The sequence below is a fragment of the Babylonia areolata genome, chromosome 17 (genome assembly GCF_041734735.1).
Source record: "Babylonia areolata isolate BAREFJ2019XMU chromosome 17, ASM4173473v1, whole genome shotgun sequence".
In the NCBI taxonomy this organism is placed as follows: domain Eukaryota; kingdom Metazoa; phylum Mollusca; class Gastropoda; order Neogastropoda; family Buccinidae; genus Babylonia; species Babylonia areolata.
This window is the reverse complement of record NC_134892.1, coordinates 7884454-7896953: the sequence shown is the minus strand read 5'-3', so window position 1 is coordinate 7896953 and position 12500 is coordinate 7884454. Positions and strand designations below refer to the sequence as shown.

The 12500-nt window shown below is 42.0% G+C and overlaps 1 protein-coding gene across 10 annotated transcripts in view; it reads right to left on the bottom strand.

The window, feature by feature from the left end:
* Positions 1–12500, bottom strand: part of LOC143291469 (uncharacterized) — a 22370-nt gene that overhangs the window by 5433 nt on the left and 4437 nt on the right. For all 10 annotated transcript variants that reach the window (XM_076601339.1, XM_076601341.1, XM_076601347.1 and 7 more), the window contains exons 3-8: positions 10088–10247; positions 9330–9604; positions 4932–5050; positions 3961–4213; positions 3023–3139; positions 2796–2832 (exon numbers count right to left, since the gene is read on the bottom strand). In XM_076601339.1, the coding sequence (XP_076457454.1) occupies positions 2796–2832; positions 3023–3139; positions 3961–4213; positions 4932–5050; positions 9330–9604; positions 10088–10247 (961 nt within the window). The remainder of the gene's footprint in view (positions 1–2795; positions 2833–3022; positions 3140–3960; positions 4214–4931; positions 5051–9329; positions 9605–10087; positions 10248–12500) is intronic.

Here is a 12500-nt window from a genome sequence, read left to right as displayed (position 1 = left end):
ACTGATAATGATAACAACAATAACGAGAAGAAAAGAAGGGGGAGGTGGAGGGGGTAGTAGTAGTAGTAGTAGTCGTAGTAGTAGTAGTAGTAGAAGAAGAAGAAGAAGAAGGAGAAGAAGAACAGTGAACAAGAACAAAAACAAGAAGAAGGAGAAGGAGGAGGGGGAGGGGGAGGAGGAGGAGGAGGGGGAAGAGGAAGAGGGCGAGGAGGAGGAGTGGGTGGGGGAGGAGAAGGAGGAGGAGGAGGAGGGGGAGGAGGAGAAGGAGGAGATGAAGAAGAAGAAGAAGAAGAAGAAGAAGAAGAAGAAGAAGAAGTTCTATATCGCTAAATATTGCGTGGAAGCAAATCGTAGCGCTTTCACATCTAACGTTCACACACACACAGATAACACTGGAACAATGGGATGAAAAACGAAACATGAATACATGTACATAGATGACAAGAAAAAAACAACTATGGATGGACAGGGGGGCCGTATAGAAAACTTGGAAATTTGGAAATAGGTATCAAAGTCTGCAGACTTGGAAGTGTCATAGAAAACTTACCCCCCCCCAACCCCCCAATAGAAGAGCTAACTTGGAAACAGACAGGTTTTATGGCCAAACTTTGAAGAACCTTATAACAAATAAAACCCCAAAATGGAAGAGCTAACTTGGAAACAGGCAGGCTTTTAGACAGATCTAGAAGTGCTATAGACACTTACAACCCCGAACAGAAGAGCTTGCTTGGAAATAGGCTTTTTTTAAGGCCAAACTTTGAAGAACCTTAGACAAATAAAACTCAAAACGGAAGAGCTAACTTGGAAATAGGCAGGCTTTAAGGTCAGGCATGGAAGAGCTATAGATAGGCGAAACGTCCAATGGAAGAGCTAACTTGGAAACAGACAGGTTTTAAGGCCAAACTTTGAAGAACCTTAGACAAATAAAACTCAGAATGGAAGAGCTAACTTGGAAATAGGCAGGCTTTAAGGCAGATCTGGAAGAACGATAAACACTTGAAACCTCCAATAGAAGAGGTAATTTGGAAAGAGGCAGGTTTTTAAGGCCAGGTTTGAAATAACAATAGACACCTACAACCCACAACAAACGAACCGCTTACATTGCTGCTGCTGCTGCTACAACTGCTACTATTACTACTTCTTCTTCTTTTGCGTTCGTGGGCTTCAACTCCCACGTTCACTCGTATATACGCGAGTGGGCTTATTATGTGTATGACCGTTTTTACCCCGCCATGTAGGCAGCCATACTTCGCTTTCGGGGGTGTTCATGCTGGGTATGTTCTTGTTTCCATAACCCACCGAACGCTGACATGGATTACAGGATCTTTAACGTGCGTATTTGATCTTATGCTTGCGTATACACACGAAGGGGGTTCAGGCACTGGCAGGTCTGCACATATGTTGACCTGGGAGATCGTAAAAATCTCCACCCTTTACCCACCAGGCGCCGTCACCGTGATTTGAACCCGGGACCCTCAGATCGAAAGTCCAATGCTTTAACCATTCGGCTATGGCGCCCGTCTATTACTACTTCAACAATAACTACAACTAGCACTACCGTCACTGCTGGTGGTGGTGATGATGATAATGATGATCATGTGGGACAAGCCCCCTGATAACCTCCGTCATTCTGATTCCCTCGCATCTTTTAAATCTCGTCTCAAAACTCAGCAATAAGTTCGATTGTGGCGGGTCCACTTTTTTTTGCGTTAGCTGTGCTTGACTATGTGTGTATACATATGTATGTGTACATAACTACATGCATGTATATGAATGTGTATTGTGTGTGCGTGTGTTTATGTAAGTTTGTGCCCGCCTATGTGTGCGCATGTGTTAGAGTAGCTGTTAGATACACATGTATGTTAAAATGTATGTATGCATTGTGTGTGTGTGCGTGTGCGTGTGTGTGTAGTCACATTTAGGTGTGTGTATGTAACATTGATGTAATTTTTAAAGCGTTTTCGTAAAGCACCTAGAGAAGATTTCTGGATAGTGTGCTATATAAGTATCCATTATTATTATTATGTTGTTGTTGTTGTTGATACGACGACTACGACTGTTGCTTCTATTTCTACTTTCTTTTTTGGTCTGCTTCTGTTGCAGAAACTTCTGCTAGCAATGCTGCTGTCATTACTACTGCTGCTGCTGCTGCTGCTGCTGCTACTATGTTACTGCTGCTGGTACTACAGTTAGACATACTACTACTTCTGCAATTTTCTTTCTTTCTTTCTTTTGCGTTCGACAGCTACGCAGTCAGGGTCGAAGCCCGAGGGATGCCACAAACTCGGACGTCCGGTGAAGATCGGCTACCGTCCCCCAGAGCTTGGTGTTGAGGTCAGCACCCCCAGGCCAGGACTGCTGCCGCATCTTCTCATACAGGGGGCAGTCTTGGAGAATATGGGATGGGGTCTGGTCAGCCTGGCCGCAATCACATAGGGATGTGGCTGCCACTCCAATCCTCTTCAGGTGTGCTCGGAGGCTGCGTGTCCTGTGCGAAGGCGGTAGATGGTAGTCTGGTGTCTCCTCTCCAGTGTCCTGATGGGACGATTTCTGCTGCTTCCGTCAAAGTGATTGTGATACTAACAATGCTGCTACAACTGTTACTGTTACGTCTTTTTATGACTGCTGCTGTTGTTGCTTCTGCTCACGTCCTACTGATTTGTGTGCTTGTGCTTGTGCGTGCGCGCGTGTGGTGTGTGCACGTCTTTGCTTATATTATCAGTGAGTATGCATGTGTGTGAGTGCGCTCGCGTATGTCCTCGCAGACCTGAGGTCTTTGTGCTGCCAGATCTTACCTGTGTCTTGGCAGCAATGGGTTGTTCATTCTTTTATCTGCACAAAAGAAAGAAGAAGAAAATGAATTTAAAAAAATATATGATCCAATAAACAAATGGATAAATGAATGAATAATTAAATAAATGAACAAACATATTAAAAAACAACAACAAAAACCGGCAAAAAAGAGAGATAGAGACAGAGAGACTCACAGAGACAAGAGAAACAAGAACGACACGACACTCACCGGTCATGGAGGACACACGACAACGCCACTGCACCCAGAGGACGAAGGCAAACCCTACTGCCACAAATCCACCCACCCCGAACCCCATCGCCAGGTACATGTAGTGCTCTTTTCCGTCTGCCACACACACACACACACACACACACACACACACACACACACACACAATTCACACACACACACACACACACACACACACACATACACATACACACACACATACAAACACACACACAGTCACAGACACACACACACACATACACACACCCACACACACAATTTACACACACACACACAATTCACACACACACACACAGAGTCACACACACACACACATACACACACCCACACACACAATTTACACACACACACACAATTCACACACACACACACAGAGTCACACACACACACACATACACACACCCACACACACAATTTACACACACACACACACACACACACACACACACACACACACACACACGAATCATGTGTGATATATAAATAAACCGTTAATGATCCGGATATACGGCTTAACTCAAGAAACTTACAACCTGTTATTGGTATAACTGCAAGTATTCTTTTCCTACTGTGTTCAAGCCAAATTTGGTATTGAAAGACAAAGTATTTCTAGAGAAAATTGGCAATGTTAAAGTTTAGCATGGACACACACTCATACAGACATACATACATACATACATGCATACAGACAGACAGACAGTCAGGCAACTGAACACTGGGTTATAACATAGACTCACTTTGTTTATACACACAAGTGAGTCAATAAAATGAAATGAAATAATTGAAATCATAACAATGAAAAGAAAAATAAAATCCAGCCAAAAAGTCAATCTTAAAAATAAGAATTCTTAACTCAACAGAAAAACAACACAACAACAAAAAGAAAGAAAAAAGAAGAGAAAAAGCAAATCACTTACCGGAGAACAGAACAACCCCAACGTCATGTACGGCAGCATACTCAAGGAAGGAGACCCCGCCACGCTTCTTGACGAAGCATCTGTACTGGCGGTTGGTGTCCTTGAGGGAAAGACGGCGCTTCACTGTACTGCTTCCGCGTTTGATGCAGGGGTTGCCTGTTCCTTCCACTGGACCTGTCTCCACGCCTTTGTTGTAAATGACCCAGTCAGTGTCATGCGGTTCTGTGTATCGGTACTGCCACACCCAGTCAACCTGTCCGAACAGACACGGAATGTTGGAGGGCTGACTGACTGAGTGGCTGGCTGACTGGCTGACTGACTGATTGGCTGGCTGACTGACTGACTGGCTGACTGACTGACTGATTGGCTGACTGACTGACTAGCTGGCTGACTGACTGACTGACTGACTGACTGGCTGACTGACTGGCTGACTGACTGAATGACTGACTGACTGACTGACTGATTGGCTGGCTGGCTGACTGGCTGACTGACTGACTGGCTGACTGACTGACTGGCTGGCTGACTGACTGATTGGCTGGCTGACTGACTGGTCCATGTGGATGTACAATGCAATTCGATACAATACAATACAAAATACAATACAATGCAATGGATACAATTACAATACAATACGATACAATACAATACAATGCGATACGATACGATACGATAAAACACAACACACTGCAATGCGATACGACACGACACGACACGACACGACACAATACAATACAACACATAACACAGCACAACACAATACAGCACACTTCTATGCAACAGAACACAACACGATTCCATACAATAAACACAACACCACACCATACCATGCAACACAACAGAACACAACACAACACATCAGAACATAATAGAAAACAACACAACGCGATAAAACACAATACAATACAGCACAGCACAACACAACACAACACGACACGACACGACACGACACGACACAGAAGAAAAGAAGCTACCTGATCGTTGGGTCCAACACTTCCCAAGGGACCCTGGCACGTCATCGTCAACACTTCACCAACCTGCCACTGGGTTTTCTCCCTTGGCGATGGGGTCAGAGTTAGCTGCCCTGGGGTCACTGAAAATTCACGAACGTCCTCTACAGAGCACACGCGAGGAGAGAGAGAGAGAGAGAGAGAGAGGGAGAGAGAGAGAGAGAGAGAGAGAGAGAGAGAGAGAGAGGGAGAGAGAGAGAGAGGGAGAGAGAGAGATATTATCATTATTAATTTACTATTATTATTAGTACTAGTATCATCATCATCATGTGTGTTTGTGCACACCACCATCATGACAGCTACCAGTATCACGATAATCACCGTCATTACATCACCACCATCAAAACCACCTCACCCCAAACAATACCACCATCATCATCATCACCACCACCACCACCACCACCACCACCTTCATCTTCACCATCGTCATCAATACTATCATCACCACCACCACCAACATCACCACCATCACCATTACCACCACCTACCATCATCATCAATACCACCACCATCATCATCGGTATCACAATCATCATCATCAATACCACCATCAAAATAATCATTATCAATACCACCACCACCACCATCATCATCAATACCACCACCACCATCATCATCATCAATACCACCATCATCATCATCAATACCACCACCACCATCATCATCAATACGATCACCATCATAATCATCAATACCACCATCACCACCACCATCATCATCATCAATACCACCACCACCATCATCATCATCAATACCACCACCACCATCATCATCATCAATACCACCACCACCACCATCATCATGAATACCACCACCACCATCATCATCATCAATACCAACACCACCACCACCACCACCACCTTCATCTTCACCATCGTCATCAATACTATCATCACCATCACCACCACCACCATCACCATTACCACCACCACTATTACCACCACCATCACCACCATCATCATCAATACCACCATTACTACTACCACCTTCATCTTCACCATCATCATCGATACCACCATCACAATCATCATCATTAATACCACCACTACCATCATCATCAATACCACCACTATCATCATCATCATCAATACCACCACCACCACTATCATCATCAATACCACCACCACCACCATCATCATCAATACCACCATCACAATCATCATCATCGATACCACCACCACCACCATCATCATCAATACCACCATCACAATCATCATCATCGATACCACCACCACCACCATCATCATCAATATCACCACCACCATTATCATCATCGGTACCACCACCACCATCATCATCATCAATACCACCACCACCATCATCATCAATACCACCATCACAATCATCATCATCAATACCACCACCACCATCATCTTCATCAATACCACCACCACCACCATCATCATCAATACCACCATCACAATCATCATCATCAACACCACCATCACAATCATCATCATCAATACCACCACCACCACCATCATCATCAATACCACCATCACAATCATCATCATCAACACCACCATCACAATCATCATCATCAATACCACCACCACCACCATCATCATCAATACCACCATCACAATCATCATCATCAATACCACCATCACAATCATCATCAATACCACCACCATCATCATCATCAATACCACCATCATCATCAATACCACCACCACCATCATCATCAATACCACCACTGCCATCATCATCATCATCATCAATACCACCACCACCACCATCATCATCAATACCACCACCACCACCATCATCAATACATAAAAAGCTTGTGTGTTTTACTCTCAGTGTACAGGGCTTTCACTATGTTCATTCGCCCAAGTGGTCTTTTTCGGAAAATACTAAAATCAATACGACGAGTGGACTTTACAGATCTATTGGCTGAGCCCTGAAGGTCATGGGCAAAAATCAGTTGCGTACACATATTTATACACATTGAAAGCGCGTGCTCATATTCTTCGCGAACGCGAACGACGCCATTTTGTTTCAAGTTGTTGACCTGCCCATTCAATCCTATATTCAATGAACAATACACGATAACATGTGATGGAAAGTTGGAGAAAGAGACCATTAAATTAAAGAGACCATTATTCAGGGAAAGATTGGTGAACGCCTCATCACTTACTGGATTATGCCCCAAACTGCCATAAGAATATCCACAGAATTAGTCGGAATTCACAGTTAAAAATTGTAAACCATGCGAGTCAATACCCTTGAACTGATCACGATGAAACGAAAAAAATTCCAGTCTTGACTTTTCTCAAAATGAAGTCCTTTTCACTTCTTACGACGTTTAGAAGTACTTGTACTTGGCTCTACATGTTATTAGTTTAACAAAATACTAAATTTTCATATCAACTTTAAAACTATAAAACTAGAATGAACATAAAAGAGAAATTGAATCGACGTGTCGTACTACATTCCCGGCTGGTGTAACTAAACTTGTACATCTATCTAGATCTAGAGAAAACGGCTAAATGTTGCAGTGTGATTGCGGCGATAGCCACGTCTCCTTTACCGCGGACTTAAAAAGAATTTTTAATTGCCCTTAAGGATTTTTTGAATGCCCAAGATACACCAGAATAATATGATTTAAACAGCGTTCTCACTGCGAATACCGCAAATGATTTATCGCCCTTTAAAAAAAGTATGTTCAAATATTAAATTTTAGAACGTCATTAAGGAGCCACGATAGTGTAATGGGTAAGACAGTTTCTTCTCACCCGAACACAAGGGGTTCGAATCTGGTTAGGACTTCTTTTTTTTTTTTAAACCCGAAGCTTTTTAATAACAAATACAGAACGCAATTTAACGATTAGATTTTTTAAAAAGTGTATCACAAGTGAGTCTTGAAGGCCTTGCCTCTCTTGTCATTTTTTTCCCTTCTTTTTGTGTCACGCACTCACTGACGATGATTTTTGGTGTCTATTGCGGGGCCTCCAACCTCCTATTTTTCCCACTTTCTGTTTTTCCCCTCTACTTTGTTTTCCGTTTTCCTCTTTTCTTTCGTTTAAATCTTTTTTTATTTTATTTTTTTAATAAAAATATTTATTTATTCATTCATTTATTTATTTATTATCTTATCTTATTTCATCCTTATTTATTATTACTATTATTATTATTATTATTATTATTATTATTATTATTTCATTTTATTTCATGTTTATTTTCATTTTCTATTCTTATTTCGATTATCATTATTTTATCATAATTATTATTTTTTATAGTAATTTTTTTCTATTTTTCTCTCTCTTTTTTTTTTCCTTTTGTTTTGTTTTTTCTCAAGGCCTGACTAAGCGCGTTGGGTTACGCTGCTGGTCAGGCATTTGCTTAGCCGATGTGGTGTAGCGTATATGGTTTTGTCCGAACGCAGTGACGCCTCCTTGAACTACTGATACTGATAATGATACTGATACTAAGACAACTATTTGTTGCTTTAATCATTATTATCATTATCATTGTGATAGTTGTTGTTATTGTTGTTGTTATTATTGTTGTTGTTATTGTCATTATTATCATCAATTGTTGTTATCATCATATCAACATCATTAATATTATAATTATTATCATTATTAGTTGTTATCAGTGTCATTATTATGGTCAAGACAGATATATATATATATATATATATATATATATATATATATATATATAGAGAGAGAGAGAGAGAGAGAGAGAGAGAGAGAGAGAGATCAAAAATAAAAGATCGTTTGCGGCTTTTTTTTTTTTTTTTTTTTTTTTTTTTGTTAAACAAATAGCACTCTTTCCCATACCTATTGTCCAAGTTTGTTGCCAAACAACGATTAAATATTTTGCTGAAAATGTCTACGCTGTACTTACTACTGCCCAGCAGTGAAATATATGCTGCCAGGCGATAGCAAGACTGGAGAACCAGCTGTTGCGCGCGGCGGCCTATTTATAGTACCGGGGCTGCCACTCCTTCCCATTCACCTCAGAGGTGCACACACACACACACACACACATACACACACACACACACACACACATACACACACACACACACACACACACACACACACACACACACACACACACACACACACACACACACACACACACGCGCGCGCGCGCGCACACACACACATACACACAAAAACAAACACACACACACACACACACATACACTAATATTAATATTTATACACTAATATTCACATGCATTCCCTTTCCTTTATACACTACTTTACTCCTTTCCGTCTAAAAACACTTATAGTAAATAGACGTTAAACTGAAGAAAACACACACACACACACACACACACACACACACACACACACACACACACACACACACACACACACACACACACACACACACACACTTTACCATTCACGGTGACATTGACTGTTTCGCTTTCTTTTTTATCCGATTGGTAGCTTCCTTTGCAGAAGAAGCCTCCACCGTCCCTACAAGTCACTCTGGTGTGATGAAGGACAATTCCTTCCTTCAAGGAACCAGAGCCAGAAGCTCCGGGCGGGGTATATCCATCAATTAGCTCGACAGCACCATCCTTGTGCCCTGAACTGGCTTGGGCATATTGACGTTCAGTTCCGTTGCCGAAACGGCGGAAGATGGACAAGCGGTTGGCTGGATATCTTCTCCTACACGGACAGAAAATAACAAATACACGTCATTCGTTCATGCGTACAGGTGAAGGAGGACCATTCCTGAAATTTCCAACGACACAGTTTCAAAAGGATATGTGACTCCTGGTTCTTAATTTACGATATATATATATATATATATATATATACTTTTTTGACAGCTTAAGTCTTAATGTCCAACGGATAATCACGTGTAGAGATTACACACTACCTGTGTATTGGCCAGTTGATTTTAAGGTTTGTTAAATCGATTATGTTACTTTCTTTCTTTCCCCCTAAATCTCCTTGCCCATTACTAATTTCTCTTTTCAGTTCGAGCGCGTTTACTCTTTGTCACACACACACACACACACACACACACACACACACGCATACACGCATACACTCCCTCCCCTCTCCCCCCCCCCCCCCCCCACACACACACACCATCCCCAACCCCCGTGTCAACTCAGTTTGAATGGACGTTAAATTAATGATCACCGCAGTGCAGCGATGAAGTAGGACGATCGGCAGGTCACCGTGACATGATATTCCCCTTTCTCGGCCTGGTCAGAGGTGAAGTTCACGGTCGGGGGGTCGATGGCGATGTTGACATGTTGAAAAGAGATGTCAGTATACTGACCACAGCAGAAGAGGAAACCTTGACACCAAGAGTAGAAACAGATTAGTTGGTTGGTTACGTGGTCAATCTATTGACAGAATGTTCAGTCGAGTAATATGAATTTTTTTTTTTTTTTCAAACACAAAATCAAATCATTCCTGAATTTACATTCATTTGTCATCAAAACCATGACAGATTCAGGAAGTCTGGAATGAAAGAGGAAAGAGAGAGAACAGAGAGGGGGTGGGTGTAGGGGATGGGGGAAATGTAAGAAGGGGAAAAAAAGAGCATAAAATACGTTTATCTATCTATCTATCTGTCTGTCTGTTTGTATGTATGTATGAATGAAAGAGAGAGGCTGGTTTTATTCACAGTAAGTTTCGCCTTGGCACTATGCACCCAATGACTGTCTTGTTTCAAAAGGGGAAAATAAGTATTTAAAAAAAAAATGTATATGTAAAAGACAGAGAAATATTCTGAACTGCCAACACATTGTCTGCTACTTCAGGGGTTCAGAGGGTTCAAATGTACACCCCCCAAAAAATTCAAATCAAATGATTTTAATTGTTGAACGTTCGTTACATAAACATCATCGAGATTTGGCCAGTAGAAAAGCAAGCAAAAACTAGAAATGGCCCAGAGGTAACGCGTCCGCCTAGGAAGCGAGAGAATCTGAGCGCGCTGGTTCGAATCACAGCTCAGCCGCCGATGTTTTCTCCCCCTCCACTAGACCTTGAGTGGTGGTCTAGACACTAGTCATTCGGATGAGACGATAAACCGAGGTCCCGTGTGCAGCATACACTTAGCGCACGTAAAAGAACCCACAGCAACAAAAGGGTTGTTCCTGGCAAAATTCTGTAGAAAAATCCACTTCGTTAGGAAAAAGAAATAAAACTGCACGCAGGAAAAAATACTGAAAAAAAGGTGGCGCTGTAGTGTAGCGACGCGCTCTCCCTGTTTTTTTGTGTGTTTTTTTTCCTCAAGGCCTGACTAAGCGCGTTGGGTTACGCTGGATTTGTCCAAACGCAGTGACGCCTCCTTGAGCTACTGAAACTGAAACTGAAACTGATCTCCCTGGGGAGAGCAGCTCGAATTTCACACAGAGAAATCTGTTGTGATAAAAAGAAATAAAATACAAATGCTACACTTTTAAAGCTGAAATAAAGGAAACGAAAAGAAAAATATTGCACGCACCTTACTGATGAAAAGCAAACATATATTACAATGTAGGAGACTTTCAACAATCATACTTCACTTATGCACATTGAAAAATACTCATAAACGGGACTGGAGTAAGATGTGTGTGCGTGCGTGCGTGCGTGCGTGCGCGCTTGTGTGTAATCAATTAATCAAATACCAAACTGATTAATTGGATGTTATATTAATCAATAAATCGAACAATTCATTTACCAATCAATTGGCTAACAAAGTAATCAATCAGATTGATAATTAATTATTGATCCATCAATCAATCAACTGATTCACCGATAGCAGCTGCTTTTCCATGGCACCACACATTTCCGAGTGTGACAAGAACTAACAAGTTCCGACAGAATATGAACAAGTCGTTAACTTTAACTCATCTGTTTCTCTAGATCTTCTTCTTCTTCTTCTTCTTCTGCGTTCACTCGTATGCACACGAGTGGGCTTTTACGTGTATGACCGTTTTTACCCCGCCATGTAGGCAGCCATACTCCCGTTTTCGGGGGTTTGCATGCTGGGTATGTTCTTGTTTCCATAACCCACCGAACGCTGACATGGATTACAGGATCTTAAACGTGCGTATTTGATCTTCTGCTTGCATATACACACGAAGGGGGTTCAGGCACTAAGCAGGTCTGCACATATGTTGACCTGGGAGATCGTAAAAATCTCCACTCTTTACCCACCAGGCGCCGTCACCGTGATTTGAACCCGGGACCCTCAGATTGACAGTCCAACGCTTTAACCATTCGGATATTGCGCCCGTCGTTTCTCTAGATCAGTAACAGATGCACACAGATGCATATACAGATACAGATTCACAACTTCACCCCTTCCAAACCCCCCGCCCCAAAACGGCCATGGCCTTTGTTGAATGAATTATCCATATCCAGATACGTATATGTTTCCATCTCCCCCTCTCTGTCTCTCTCTCTCTCTCTCTCTCTCATCTCTCTCTGTATCTCTGTCTCTGTCTTTGTCTCTCTCTCTCTCTGTCTCTGCCTCTCTCTCTTGCTGAATAAACTATCCAAGACGACAGACAGAAAAAGGTTAAAAAAAAAAAGTAACAACAACAATAACAACCCCCCC